The following is a 14,713-nucleotide window of genomic DNA, read 5'->3' as shown; positions in this document are numbered from 1 at the left end:
ATTCTGGAACCTTCTGTTAAGCTTCAGTTATAAATTATACAAATCATGAAAATAAGACTTCACCAATTACTATAAGCACAAGAGGCAATCACTCTGTGGAAACTACTCATAGGCTTTACTACCCAATAAGAAAGCAACGAAGACACGGAAAACTAGGGGTGGAAACCTTACAAACAATAATGTATTTTCTTTCAGAACTATGTGACTAAGTCAATACTGGCCTAGCAATCATGTAATCACAGTCCTTTTCCCCTTGAGTTCTTGCCAAGGGAAATGTTGAGAATATTGACAGACACACATCTTTGAATCAGCTGCTGTTGAAAACTTTTTATGCGTTTCCCTAACCTATTACAAATACTTAATTTGCATAAGATTACACAAATGGGTCTTTTTCCTCTCCAGTTTTGACAAAAGAAATCTATAAAAGGTCAGTGTAAGGAACATGCTGGTAACAAAACACACCCACAAATATTTCAGCAGAATTCATGGTTTTGATTTTCTAATTATCTTCCTATTAATGACGTGTTTACTCTTCACAAGTTTTAATAACTCGAAAGCTACAGAAAAAGCAGCAGAAAGCTTGCTTACAGCTTGAGTATGATCCTTTAAAAAAACAACCCCAACAATTACATTTGGGTTTTAATGCTTTACAAACTCGCACTGTAATCTTCTAGACTTGAGTGGCACCAACTTAACCTGAAACCAGGCCTGTATGAAGTCTAAGAAAGTACTAGCCTGACCCCCTGTGGCCAAAAAATTGCAAAACTGCATTATTTTACCACCATCGTCTGAATCTTCCTCAGATATCCACCATGGCACTGAATTCTTTTTCTTCGTTTCTTTTTTCCTGGGCTGTCCCAATGTCTCAAGAACGCTGGATTTTTTCTTCGAATTTCCAAGTGAATCATCTGAAAGAGACTGAGTCAATTGCATACAACATTAAAGACAGCTTTTACATATTCGCATTGTTCAACTGTCTTTCAGCCACTGAGTTCTAGACTTCTGAGTTCAGATGCCTCTCTTCACTCCCCACTGCCTGCCTTTTTTGTACATGCATGTCAAAGTTGACTAAGAAACAATAACTATATTAATGTGGCATAATATAATAACCCCACTGCCAGAATTTGGGTATGTTAAAAGTTAACTACTTGTTAGAGTATATGTACAAAGGAACAGCATAATCAATCCTTTTTCAATTAGCTACAAAATATAAGAACCAAAATCCCAACTACATCCCTGAAGATAATGAAGTACAGCAGAAAGTTTAGCCTTGGCCTTGCTTTGTACATGAACAACATTATTAAAATTCTAAAAATAAACCTTCACAAGCAACATTCTAGCTCCCAGGAAATCAGACTTTAGAAATTAATTTTATACTTTGCATTTATGGAAATTAGTAGAAATGTCAGAGCCATTCCTACCCAACTCTGTGCATTAAGCTTCTGTGTGTGTTAGTCATCCATGCCAATTTTGACTGATGGCTTAAATCAATGGAGGAAAAAAAGTCTACGAATATGAACATTCTATGAATTGAAGTTACTGAAGAGTAACAGGAAGGAAAAGACCTAAAGATACTTCATAAGACAACAACTTTTTTTTTAAGTGATGCAGCTTTTTTAAAAAACAAACAAATCTCTGCTGTTTTCCTTTAATAAAGCTCTTTCTGGCTTACAGCAGGCTCAAAGCCACAATTAGCTGTCCAGACACTGAACAAGGAAATATATTCATTAAGCTAGTGCACTGCAACCTCATGTACTACGTATTCTTTGTGCTTGAACTCAGTAAACATTGGGTTAAGGGTAGTGGCATACTTTTATTTTTATCTTTTAGCCATAACTGTTGAAACCAATTGTCCCAAAGTGTCCCAAAGAACACAGTGAACAGTTAGCAAAAACCATAAAGCGTAAGAAACAAAGAATTCACATACAAAACACATCATATGGGACAATTTCAAAAGCTTCACTTTTATAATAGACACAAATAAGAAAATGTGATAGTATTAAAATACTAGAGACAACAGGACTGTGGGTATTTAATATGTAAAACACAAGAGGATGTTATATTAAAACAAGCCTTTGCAGTCTACTACCTGATTCCTATTGCTTAAAAAGCACTACCATAAAAGCTTACCTTTACTATATATCTAACACTTTAATTTACACAGGCCTAACAAGAACATCCATAAATCAAATGCCAATTATCCAAAACGACCATTTAAAAAAAAAAAAAATATTCTTACAAGTATCTCTGACCAACAACTTTAGAGCTTACAGTTTCACTTGAGAAAACTAAATGCCTGTCATGCAGTCTCAAAAAGAATGTTTAAGTGCTCTGTGCCTTGCACTTCAATAAGACACAATTTTAATGAATTATGAAGCTGCTAGGCAACAGGATGTATCGCAATTTCTTTAAGTTGGCTCAGTGACACAGAACAAAACTGTTTCACATTCATAATAAATTTCCTATAAATAACAACTTCCTTACAACACAAGTACTAGTGCCATTGTCCCTGAAGGGTGGGCTGCCTCCTGCTAGCTAGAAGTACTGACAGGCTTGATGCAAGCTCTGTTATCGCTTGCTGTTTCTTTTATGACTAACAGTATCCTCTACTCTGCAAGCAGAACTTCAGTGATGCTCATACTCCTTAGAGTATTGTAACTAAAGAAACTGCAACTCCCACAGGTTGTTCTTGAGTTCTGGAAACCTTCTACGTTCAGCCATCTTGTCAACTGCAGACAGTGAAGTTGCAGCAGCTGGGAAAGAAATGCTGACATAAAAATATTAGTGCATTTTTCCCAACATGTCAGTTGTCTCAAAAGTGAAACTTACAGGTTTTTAATTCCTTTGGAAAAAAAGTAAATAGACATCTATCAACTTTTTGGACCTGCAATGGCTTTTTAGTACCAGGAAGTAGCACTGATTTCTTCCTTTTACAAAACAGCCTGTCAGCCTCTCAGGAAAAGACACAAAAAAACCCCAAACCAAAATAATAATTAAAAAAAAAGCGTCAGTTATTTAATCTCAACTTAAATAAAAGTCAAAAAAGTCAGTTTTAAGAACTGAGACAACTGCATGGCATATAATCAGCTTACCACCTCCTATACACATGAAAGAACTTAAAGTAGGTAAGTAATAGAGGATTGGATCTAAAACACTCAGGACTTTCATGACTGGTCATTGTAATTGTTTCATGAAACAAGTATTTTTCAGTAAGTAAAGCCTAATCCAGATTACATTTTCAGTACGAAATAGTATTTTAATACATTTTATCTTTTAATAAAAATTTACAAAGTTTTTCAAATGTGGTTTAAGGTGTAGTGTTATTCTTCCAGGTACCATTATACAGATTTTCTAATAAATATGGTATAGCCTTTCCTTTTGAAAGCCTTCCCTCTCAGCTGTCCATGAACAAGTAGAATAAAAGTCAACCTAGAAGACTAGAAGCAGACAATGGCTTTTTCATAACTTTGCTTTGCTTGAAGTGTCATTTAAAAAAACAACTAATTGAAGCACTGTGTATTAGAAAGAGCTCCTCACACTGCAGTGGAGTTTTACAGCCACTACTCTGAAAACCTAGGAGCTATACCAATATAACAGATGATGCTTAAGGGAAATTAAAGTGACAATAAGGGAAGCATGCTAAAGCAAGATACGGGTGGTGGGGAGCAGAAAGATCACAGACACAAAGACAATGGAGGAGGAAGAGAATAATCATGGATGACAACAGGCAGTTCTGGCAAGGCATTGGGAATAAGCCTGACCAGGCAGAGGGAATCATTAAAAGACCTATCCTACATGGAGTAATTGTTATTACACATTTGTGTTTCCTTCTGTATGATAAAAGCCTAGAAAATCCTCTGCCGATAGCTTTTAAAGTTTAGCACATATGCCAAAATACTTTGGTTTAATCCTCATATTAGACCTGCATCATCCAACTGTATATACAATCTTTCAACTTTGTATATTTTAATTGCAAACATAGATACGCTGCCCCAAAGGCAGTTTCACTGAGTTATTTAACCATCCTGTTCCATTTCTTCTTTGAAAGATTTTCTTAAGCAATATTGTCTTCTCAAACTAATGAATTTTTTGCTATTCCCCCACCCACCCCCACTGTTACACTCTCAACACAAACATCACCTACACAGTTATTTCAAAGAACAGAGCACAACAGTTTCTCATTTTTCAAACATTATAAGGGTACACACCTTTAATGAACAACAAAAATAAAGGGAGGGACATAACAGAAGATGCACACATATAAAGTAATAGAAAGTATATAACGTCATTGTTACTTGGGTCTGTATCTAGCTAGCAAAACATAAAAGAACGCATATTTTTAATGACTAGATTGGCAGTATATGCGTCTAAGAAAGCTTAAAACTTTCCAAAAGTTTCAGTTTGAAATTATAAAAAACATGAAAGACATGAGTTGTTAGAAGTTACATTATCTGGAACGTGCCAAATACCACTTATAATAATTCAATACAGCTATTTTCTTATTTTTTTTCCTCCTAACTCAAACATTCTCAACATGGGCAATAGCTGAGGAGTAAGAACAGCATGTCCAATGAGGAACAAAATACTAGAAGCAACCATATGCGGAATTTTGACAAGATTCACAAAATAAATAAAATAATAAACCTCTTCCTCTTCTTCCCCAGAGCAACTCCCTTCATAATAGAAAGTAAAGAATTTGACAGACATGCAGAGCCCAATTTTCTATTTTTACTAACATGAACAATTTCTGTAATTCAAGAATGCTAACTCAAGTACATCACCAAATTAAAGGCCAAAATCTACCTTTAAGTTATCTGTGAATCTTAACTTTCAGATGGCATTTCAGTTTTCTGTACTCTCAATTTAGTATTGCTCTGTGAAGTTACATTTATTCTCCATCTGTAAAAATAACACACAAGCTGCACAGTCGAGGCAGTGTAACAGACTCACCTGGGGAAGCTAAATCTTCTTTACAAAGAAGCCTCTGGTTACTACAGATCTTTACCACATAGTACAAGTGGCAATTTTTATAGAATTGAGCACCTACATTTTTTGTAAGTAAACTGTAGCACAATCTCTACATTAAAAAAAACTTTAAGCATATATTACATATAACAGATCCCAAGAATATCCTCGGCCATCATTAGCTACACTTATATACAGTCATATAACCTATTAAAGGTCTTATGTATGCAGTATTTATATCTTAGGGTTACTACACTGTGTGTCTGACAGACCAGAGGGTAAATTTTGAAATTACAGGTCTACATGCAGTGACAAAAACATACCAAGTTAGGGCATTTTGACCACATCCAATAATTGTTAGCTTAAGTCGTTACCCACAGACTTGCATGATTTTGCCAGTACTCAAAATCATCAAGCACCCCGAGGAATAAAAAGGAATCAAATAAAAATTTTGTAATCACTACAACATACATCATTTTGTTAGGATTAATACAAGAATTTTTAAATAGAATTCAGTCAAATTAGATATTACACAGAAAAATAAGGGAATTCTTATAATGTAACTTGTGTCTACATACAGGAAAAAATTTTAATCTCATTTTCAATTATATATCAATTTGAAGCTTTTGCTACTAAATAACACAAACTGAAACACAGTCAAGAAGCAAGTGCTCTTTCTGAAGATATAAGCTAGCAGTGACAAAATATTTGATCACAAAATTGTTCTCTTGACTTCAATAGAGCAGATTAGTAGGAATTAAGTATAGCGAAGAAGTTAAAACCTTGCAAAGACCCACACATAAGACAGCTATGTGAATGTGATAAAAGCACAGCTGCATCTTCCATTTCATGTTCCTCCATGCTTAATTCCCCCCCTGTATTTTAATAAAGGGATGTGACCTTGGTCTGAAACATACCTCTTTCAGAAACTCTTCAAACTGCTCATCTAACTCTTCTTTTGAAAATCGATGAGCCATAATCTGCAGCTGGGTGTTACCTTCCAAACAACTGAGTTTAAAGACTAAGATTTAAAATAAAAATAAAGTTAATTAAAGGCATTCTGAAAGTAGAGGTAACCTAGCGATTTGCTGCTTTCATAGAGAGCTATAAGCAAAAATAATCCAAACTTTGAGAGATGCCAGATTTCATTCCTCCCACCTTTAATCTAAATTACTTACAGAATGAAGACAATCCATGCAAACATACCTGGATTACCCAGATTTCTTATCATCAAAATACTCATTGCCAAAATAACAGTTTCAGCATTTAAAAACTTTCAGGGATAAATAAAATATTATTCTCTTCATTTTTTTTTCCAAAAGACAGCTCTCAGTTACCCATACTTAAGCATTTTGTCAATGATCAAACAAGAATCCACTGCAGTAATACTTCTCAGCCATTTTAAGAGCTTTTATTCCTTTCTGTGTTTCTTCCCCAAAACGGGAGACATCTGGCATTATAAGTTGTTTCATCACCTCTGCTGTGCTTAGGACTCAGTAAACAATAAATACATGAAAGTCTTTAAGATTACAGGATGACATTAGGTTTGGTCTGCCCTGAGACAGAAAGCCAATGGCACTTGCCCTCTCCCATTCCCTAACGCGTGTGTGAACTTCTCAGGTATAAAATATACCCCACACTCAAAATGCAACAAAGCCTTTGTATATCACACTGCTCAACACATATGCTACTTCCAAAACTGCATATGTAGAGCAGCATTAAACTACCCTAGCATCTTCCAGGCTGAGAACTGGTATGTAATGTATAAAAGGGCTAAACATTTGCAGAAATGCTTTTACCATTAAATAAAACTTCTCCCAATATGAAGCCCTCTCAGTACACAGGACTGTTACCTACCTAGTAAATTGATTTTGACAGGCAAGTTGTGACAACTGCTTCCTGCTTTCACTCCTTATTCATCCATAGACCACCCGACTCTTTGGCTTTGGAAGTTAAAAAAAAAAAAAGAAATTATAGCAGACTGCCCAGACTGAGTTGAGTAAGATATCCTTATGTAAGCTCTTGGACAATAACTCCAAAAACATGGTAAGAAGATTAAGAATGTTACCTCTCATGACACACATAATCCAGTATCCTTTTATACTTTTACATCAAAGAACACTAGATGTTAAACATTAGATGCTCTAACGGTTTACGAGCTGTGCCAACCACTTCAGCAAGTGGAGAATACATAATTCCAGCCTCTACCAGAAAAAACAAACTTATTCTTCTGACATTATCTGTACTTCCAGCTTCCAGTTACAGCTTTCATAAAACAATATAAAACTTTATTTTTCCAAAGGGCAACAAATATGCCAGACAATTTCCATACCAGAAGATTACAAACATCACCCTTAGCAAATATACTTTACAGCCATACCTTTAGCACTGGAGGCTCACAAATGGCTGCACATAAACCAAAGCAGTCACTTGCTGGGATAGATGCTGCAACACAGCGCAGAAAGCAGGTTTTGGGAAGGTATGGCTAGACTGCAGGGATGAAGGAAAGCTTACAGAGCCTAACACCTTTCACGTAATCTTTTAATCATCCCGGCGTTAGGCCCAGCCGTGACCTGTGCCGCCTCCTCCTCCGGCTTCCCCTGAAGCAGAGGCAGGGCCCGGGCCGGGGGGCCGTGCTCCCCACCGCCAGCCCCTCCTCTCCCGCCCCGGGCCCAGCGACCGCTGGCGACAGGCCGCGACGGCCCCCGGCAGCTCGGGGGTCGGAGGCAAGCGGCCGGACGGGAGGAGAGCCGCCCCCGACGAGGCACAGCCAGGCCGGGCCGGCGGGCAGGGCTGGGCTCCGCGGGCCGGGGGCGCGCTCCGGAAAGCGGCTGAGAGCCGAGCGCTGCGCTGAGGGCGGGCGGCCCGCCCGCTGCCCTGCCTCGGGGCGCCGGGAGCGCACCCGGGCCGCCCCCCGGCCGCGGCCCTCCCCGCAGGCGGCGCGCTTGCCCAGGCAACCCCCGCAGCCGCCGCCGCGCCCGCCAAAACTGCCCGCGGGGCGCCGCGTCACGTGGAGCCGCCACATCCGCCGGCTGGGCGCCGCCCCCGCCCCGCGCCGCCGCGCGTGGAGGCCACGTGACGGGCGAGCAGCGCGCCCGCCGCCATGGCTACGGCGGCTGAAGTCGCCTGGGCCCGGCGCGGCCCGCGCGGCTGGAGGCGGAAGTCGCCGCGCGGTGACGTACCCCGGCGTCGCTTGCCGGGCGTGCGGAACGGCGCCGCCTGCTGGGCGGCGGCAGCGGCGGAGACGGGCGCGGGTGAGCGCGGCCAGGCCGGGCCGCGCCGCTCGGCGCTCGCACCGTGAGGGGTCACGCCAGGATAACGCGGCAGCCCCTGGCCGAGGCCTGCCGGCGCACCTGCCTGCGGCGAGCGGGGGCTGTGAGCGGGGGGAGGCGGGTGCCGGCCCCGCAGGGACGGGGACGGGCTTGGGGCCCCCTGGCCGCCTGCCCCCGGGCTGGCGGCGGCGGGGCAGAGATAGGGCCGCGGCCGTGGCATCCTCCCCGCCGTCGGTGCCGAGCTTGCGGCTCCCTGGTCTCCCGTGCCCGCCTTGTTGCGCCGCGCGGGAGCCCCGGGCGAGGCGCGGGCGCGCTGGCCGAGTGCAGCTCGTGTCCCCGTTCGGTGGCGCCGGGCCCGTGCAGGGGACCACCTGTGGCCCTGTTCACGCAGCCCGTGGGGCCAGCGCTGTTGCCACCTGCAGCCAAGAGCTCTTCCTCAGGTTCCTGAGGGATGCGCTCCTCCAGAAGTCGCCCAGCTGATCCTCTGGAAAAGCAAGATGGGAAGGGTTAAAGCGTGTTGCCTTCCCTGATGCAAAGGTCAAACCCAAACCATCCCTTCTGCTCTCGCGCAGAAATCCCCTTCTAAAGCTTTTCTAATGTTTCAGCCTTAGATGTCTGCTGCTGTGCTTTTAATACATTTTAGCACATCTCTGGAAATGTTTAAAATACACAGAGAAATTAATGACCCCTGTTTCCCTGACCACTGTCTCTCAAATAACCACAGAACAATTGCAGTCTGTGCTTGCATGTGCTCTCCAGCTAGGGTCTGTCAGTTGTGTTTGTTGTGAGAGTCACGTTGCTTTAGGAATTTTTACACCAGCATTTAGTAAATGGCAAAATAAAACAAGCTCACTTAAGAATACAAATGAACATTGTTCACACACACACATGCGCACACACATTTTGATTCTCTGTTGAGCTGACTTGGAATGAAAAGATTTTGAAAGGAAGTTTTCTTCGGCGAGTGTTGGATGCTCATCACAAGTGAGAAACTAGTTAAAACCCTATTATGGGCTCTCATTTCCTGTTAGCTTGAGAGATAAAGACCATGCTTCCAATATGGCCTTTATGTATCCCAGATTTTTTTATGCGAGTATAAATTACAGTTAAATTCAAAGAAGCAAAGAAATACGGGCTCTCTATTTTCCACCCAATTCAATAGGAATTACTTTGCTAAAGGTGCTGCAGCAATTCTTTCAATCAGGCCTTTTGTCTGCAGATGGAGTATTATTTTTCCATTTGCAAAGCATGGGTCATTTCTTTTGTCCTTGTGCACAACTTCTGCTGCTGCCTATGGGAAATGTGGGAGCTGATCAAGGACAGGATGCCCACATAAACTAATACACTAGAACGATTTGTTAAGCGTGACAGCTTGCTGCTGGTGAAAACATCAGTTTCCAGCGTTTGCTCTTTTCTCTCATCTCATGAAAAAGCGTCGAGTGAGGCATGAGCATTTAGAGAGAAATATGGAAATTAATTAAGGGGTGTCAGTCTGATGCTGCGTGCCTTGATCCCGCTCAGATTTAAGCCAATGCAAGTTTTGCTGCTAACTTCAAAGTGATAGCTGTGACATCATTCATTGATCACGAGAGTTACTTTATATATAATCAAATAATCACATCAAGGGCTGAGTCCTGCAAGCTGCTAAAAGACTGTTGCCCATTTCTGTTTGCAGAAATATGTTCAAAGAGGCTTGTACAAAGTATAGAAAAATGTGCAGAGGGATCAATGCTGTTGGAAACCTCAGTGCCCATATGGGAAGGAAAAAAAACCCAAACCACTCTTGATGACTGTGGTGGTGGAGGCATTGCCTGGTGTTGAAATGTCATCCAGTGCATTCAAATAACATGCACAATAGCCACTTAAAAGATTTTCATTTCCTTTTAATGCCAACCAGTTGGAGCAGTTTTCTCAAGAGCTCTTAACAGTGGAGCTTCAAAAACGGAGAGCAGGGCTAGCCATGAATTTCAGCCAGAAACATGGCAATTTGGGTGTCGGCACTGATAAAGCAAAAGAGCGGTCACAAGTTCTGAAATAGGTCCTGCTGGACAGAGCCCCAAATTATAAAGTAAAATTCTGTCTCTGCTGACATGGGTGGGAATCCTTTGCTGACTTCTATGAAACCAGATTTTGCCGCTGTAGTCATTGGCGTCTCATTTAAATGTGTGTCGTGTACACTTAACACATATTTTTTTCGTGATAAAATTGCTAAAATATAAGGCTTCACGTATTAGTATAATAATTTCAAACAATTAATGGTAATATTAAAAGGGATAAAATATCCATACTTTTGTTTTTGCACATCTGATTTCAGATTCGTATCATCCATAAATGTCAATGGGGAGAAAGACATCAAATAAAAAAGAAACAAAACGTCTGCCACATCCACTTTGGCTGAGGCATTGCATTAGATAGTATTTCAGTACTGAACTTGCAAATATGTGAAATACGAGATTATGATAATAAATATTTAGCCATATTCTTGGTTTTGTTTTTTTAAAGGTTAACAGTTTCATACTGAATGAAAAGCAAACAAACAGTGGTGAATTAAGAAGTTAAAACTGCATTCTCTGGGCATGCCCACTGTGATAATGCTTCCTTACATGACTATGCAATAAAATCCCTTTCCAGTATATGCATCAGAAAAAGGAAGAGCCTTCCATAAAAGTACAAGTTGCATAGAAAATGGAAAAATGAGGTGGAACTGTATTTTATGCAAGAGAAAACAGTAGTCTGGCATTGTTAAATTAGGATTAGTTATAAAATAGTTCACTCAACTATAATTTCAGTTTAAAAAAACTTTTTTTATATGCTTTCACTTTTGTTTCACTGCAGGTCTTATTTTGTTTCGCCACTGATTAACCATAGTCCTCAGATCTCAAGGGCCAGATTTATGGTTGACTGTGTTACGGTAGCTAGCCTGAGCTCAGCTTAGCATCTCACCCACCTTTTCCCTCTTGCAGTTTCTGCATGGGCTGAGAACAAAATTCTGTGTTGTGTTTCAAATTATTCCAGAGGCTTAGGCCAGTCACTGATTTTATTTCTGCTTGAAGCTTGCATCCCTTGGACGGAGCTGGGGGTTTGGAAGCTGGGCTGTCACATTGCTGTCTATTTCCCAGTTTCTGGAAGTTAGCAAACATGCACCAGCTCTCAGACCTTTGGAAAACAGATCCTCCCTTTGGCTCATTTGTGTAAGTGCTTAGTTGCCTTGATGTTGTGCCCTGTGCTGCCAACTTTCCAGTTCCTCTGGAAGACGGGGAGCGCAACGTTGCTGTAGTTACTGCTGCAGGAGTAAACCCTTCCCCATCATAGAGAAAACTATCACCAGGAAATGTAAGCAGTTAGAAGTTCCTTTAAGAGGGTGAATGTTTGCAGTCAATAATTATAGCTGCTTCTCACTCTCTCAAAAGAAGTGCATTTGCCAGCAATTAATGCTGCTTTTTCTTCCATTTGCTGATTCTCTATAAACTTGTTGGGAAGCATTCCTCTACTACATAATCCAGCCAGCGGAGTAAGATCCCTCCTGTTAGGAGCTTTCGCTTTTGACAAATCCTGGAAAAATTACTGGGCAAAGATAGGGCTGGTTTAACAACTGTAGCACTTTTGAACTAGCCTAACTGCCCTGCCCTATGCCTGCTGCAGCTCCTTTGCCAGTGAAAATTCTCAGTACTTGGCATCAGGCGACACACCTACGACTCCTACTCTACACAGGGACTGAGAAACAACTTGGGTTACATTCACCCCGAAGTCATTTGAAACTGTCATCTGCCATGAATATTCTTCTTTGTATGTAGGAAGTTTTATAAGTTTATCTCTTTGCATGAAGACACACTGCATATCTTCTGTTCAGAAAAAAAGGTAAATATTTTTACAAAAAATTCTTAGTGGCTTTGGAAAGGTTAAACTCAGAAAACTCCAAAAACTAAGTGTCCTGATTTATTAAAATTTTTCAGATCTGTAAAATCTCTCGTTAGTCCTGACGACATATCTGCCTAACACTGGCAAGAATATTAGCTTTGCATTTCAGATTTTCACTTGGTTATTTTTAGTTCTTCTGAAGCCTGGGAAATAAGAAATATAACCGCTTTGAACAGTCTGAAAGAGCCAACTCTAGCAGGGCCTCTGAATCTGATTAGATAAAACAACAAAGAGGTTCTGTTAGGGCAGAGGCAGGAAGAACTAAGGTGGGTGGCAATATCTGTCATAACTCAGGGGAAATGTAGCCTCAAAGCACTCAAAAGTGGGTGAAAAAATAACATAAGCAATAGACAACTTTCCCACATCTTGGGTCACTCTCCAAATGCAGTTTGAAGAAATTTCTCTGTGCTCAACCTTTTTTTTTTTTTTTTTTTTTTGTGTGTGTGTATTTTTAAAGTACAATAAACAGCACATGGATGTGTGTTTATCTTAAAAAGCTACTTTAGGGGAACATCATTTCTCTGCAGATAAGTATCTGAGAAAGCACCATATGGCAAGTGCGATTACATTTGTTGGTACAGAAACAGCGTAAACTCTTAAGTGATAGATTTGCAATTTTCAGCATTTTCCTCTGAAAGTAAGGTAGTTTTAGGATTGCCAGAGGAGATTTCTCCCTAAAATACAGCTAGTCATTATATCACATTTATCCTACTGTCTGAAAAATTATCAAACTGTTGTGCTTAGTGCAACTGGGAGGTCTTCAGGTTTTGGGGGGGATTGATTTAAAAATGACCTGTTACTGGAGTGGGGGGAACCTGGAACACCCACTTGGCCAAGGATCGTGCTTCCCTGCTTTCAGCACAGGATGCTTATTCTGGGTTGGAGTCTCTGCTGAAGTGAAAAGGTAGAAAGATTTGTGCATCTTCTCAGGGAAATCAGTCAAAATGTTGCTGAGATTTGCCTCTGTCAGAGGCCAGCACCCTTCTCTGTTTGAAGCCCCCCGCTAGGTATGCCCCACACCACCGGTGATGGCTACAGGCGGGCAGCGTGGTGCTTGTTCTTCATCTGGAGGTGTATGAGAACAGCCCCTCCAACCTGTTCTTCACCTGTGTGTAACTGCTGGCATTCCTCTGCTAACTCTAGGTCTGTCTGCCCTGGGACACAGGTGGGGCGTAGTGGCAGGTGCATACACGTGATAACTAATGGTATTCCGACTCCAGTTTGGATTGCTCAGGTGGTTCAGCTCCCCGTGCCGGGCTGAGGGCATTCAGCATGCTTGCGTGGCTCCTTGCACTGAAATGGAGCAGCGCAGCTGTAAGCACCGGAGTTCAAGCTCGATGGGCACGGTCTACTCGACTTTCTGCGGCTTCTGTCAAAGGACGTGTAATTATGCTGCTGAGGTAGTAATTTCATTAAGCAGTTAGTTACTGGGCAAGATCGTCTTCTGGCTTGAAAGGTCATTACTTTGTTAATGGATCACTCACTTTGCCGTCTACTAGCCTACATTTTTAGAAAGAAAATTTGGAATGAGCATTCATTTATTTGCCAGGAGTTTGATTTAACTTTTCAACCAATAATGTATTGCACAGTTTTCCTGACTTCATGTCTGCTGTAAACAGTATTGCTGTGAACCAAGCGGCTTGTTAGTGGTATTCCTATGGCATTTTCAGTAGGCTAAAGGTAGTGACAGTGTACCTTTGGACAGGAGAGCTGGAGTGTAAAATTTACTCCAGTTACCTTTTTCCTCAAGCTTTTTTTCTCATTATAATTTTATCCTAAGATAATCTGCTCCACATATTTTATTTTCTTTGAAATCGTGCTGTGAGGTTTAGTCTTACATTCCTGCACAGGGAACTGAGCATCAGGTCTTAAAAGCTGGGGGGACAAAATCAGATCCTTGCCAGGAATTGTTGCCTGTGCAAGTTCTGCTCTGCCAGCTGATTCACGGACTGCCAAGGTGAATGTGTAGGAAGCCCTTTTCCTCCAATAAGTGAAAAAAAAAGTAGATGAGTGCACATGGATACCCTTTTTTGTCTTTGGCCAGTTAAGGAATAAACCCCCCAGAATTCAGGTTCACATGTAGTAACAAAAACCCTGGGATGTGTTAACTGGTATCGATGGGGGAACAGGGTGACTACTACAAGTCTGTTCTCTGTGTGAAGCAAGTTCATGTGTTTGTCGATTTAATTTAGCTGTCTCACTCGTCATCCTTGCTCGTGGAGATGCAGGGCCCGGTCCCATGCTGTTTGTACAGATGCTGTTAGTACAGAGCCGGGGGGTGGGGAAGTCAGAGAAATCTGAGGTCTCCTCTACTGCCACATCTCCAGCATTGCTTGGGCCATTTCAGCTCGGTGCAGATCCCTCACCTACAGCACATTTGTAGCACGCTGCCTTTGTTGCCCTGTGCTGGCAGCACTTGACAAGGAGGTCTCATCCTCCATCAGGTAAAGCAAGCTTTCTGGTGTCAGCACGTGTCCTCCTTTTTTGGTTTATTTTTTCACACCTGCAAATAAAGATAATCTAATCTGATGTTTTAAGTACAGAAAACAAAAGCCAGC

The 14,713-nt window shown here is 41.5% G+C and overlaps 1 protein-coding gene across 7 annotated transcripts in view; it reads right to left on the bottom strand.

The window, feature by feature from the left end:
• The window catches only part of CEP162 (centrosomal protein 162), a 47,942-nt gene extending 40,083 nt beyond the window's left edge, over positions 1-7,859 (bottom strand). For 4 of the 7 annotated variants that reach the window (XM_027797936.2, XM_027797937.2, XM_027797939.2 and 1 more), the window contains exons 1-4: positions 7,346-7,859; positions 6,823-6,908; positions 5,883-5,986; positions 780-918 (exon numbers count right to left, since the gene is read on the bottom strand). In XM_027797936.2, the coding sequence (XP_027653737.2) occupies positions 780-918; positions 5,883-5,942 (199 nt within the window). In that variant the 5' untranslated portion in view covers positions 5,943-5,986; positions 6,823-6,908; positions 7,346-7,859. Of the gene's footprint in view, positions 1-779; positions 920-5,882; positions 5,987-6,822; positions 6,909-7,345 lie in introns of those variants that run through there. The other 3 variants (XM_027797941.2, XM_027797944.2, XM_027797940.2) reach the window with 3 other exon arrangements.
• Between the last annotated feature and the right edge of the window lie 6,854 nt (positions 7,860-14,713).

This window comes from Falco cherrug, chromosome 6, assembly GCF_023634085.1.
Source record: "Falco cherrug isolate bFalChe1 chromosome 6, bFalChe1.pri, whole genome shotgun sequence".
Lineage (NCBI taxonomy): Eukaryota > Metazoa > Chordata > Aves > Falconiformes > Falconidae > Falco > Falco cherrug.
The sequence above is the reverse complement of the archived record's forward strand: the minus strand, read 5'-3'. Positions and strand labels throughout refer to the sequence as shown.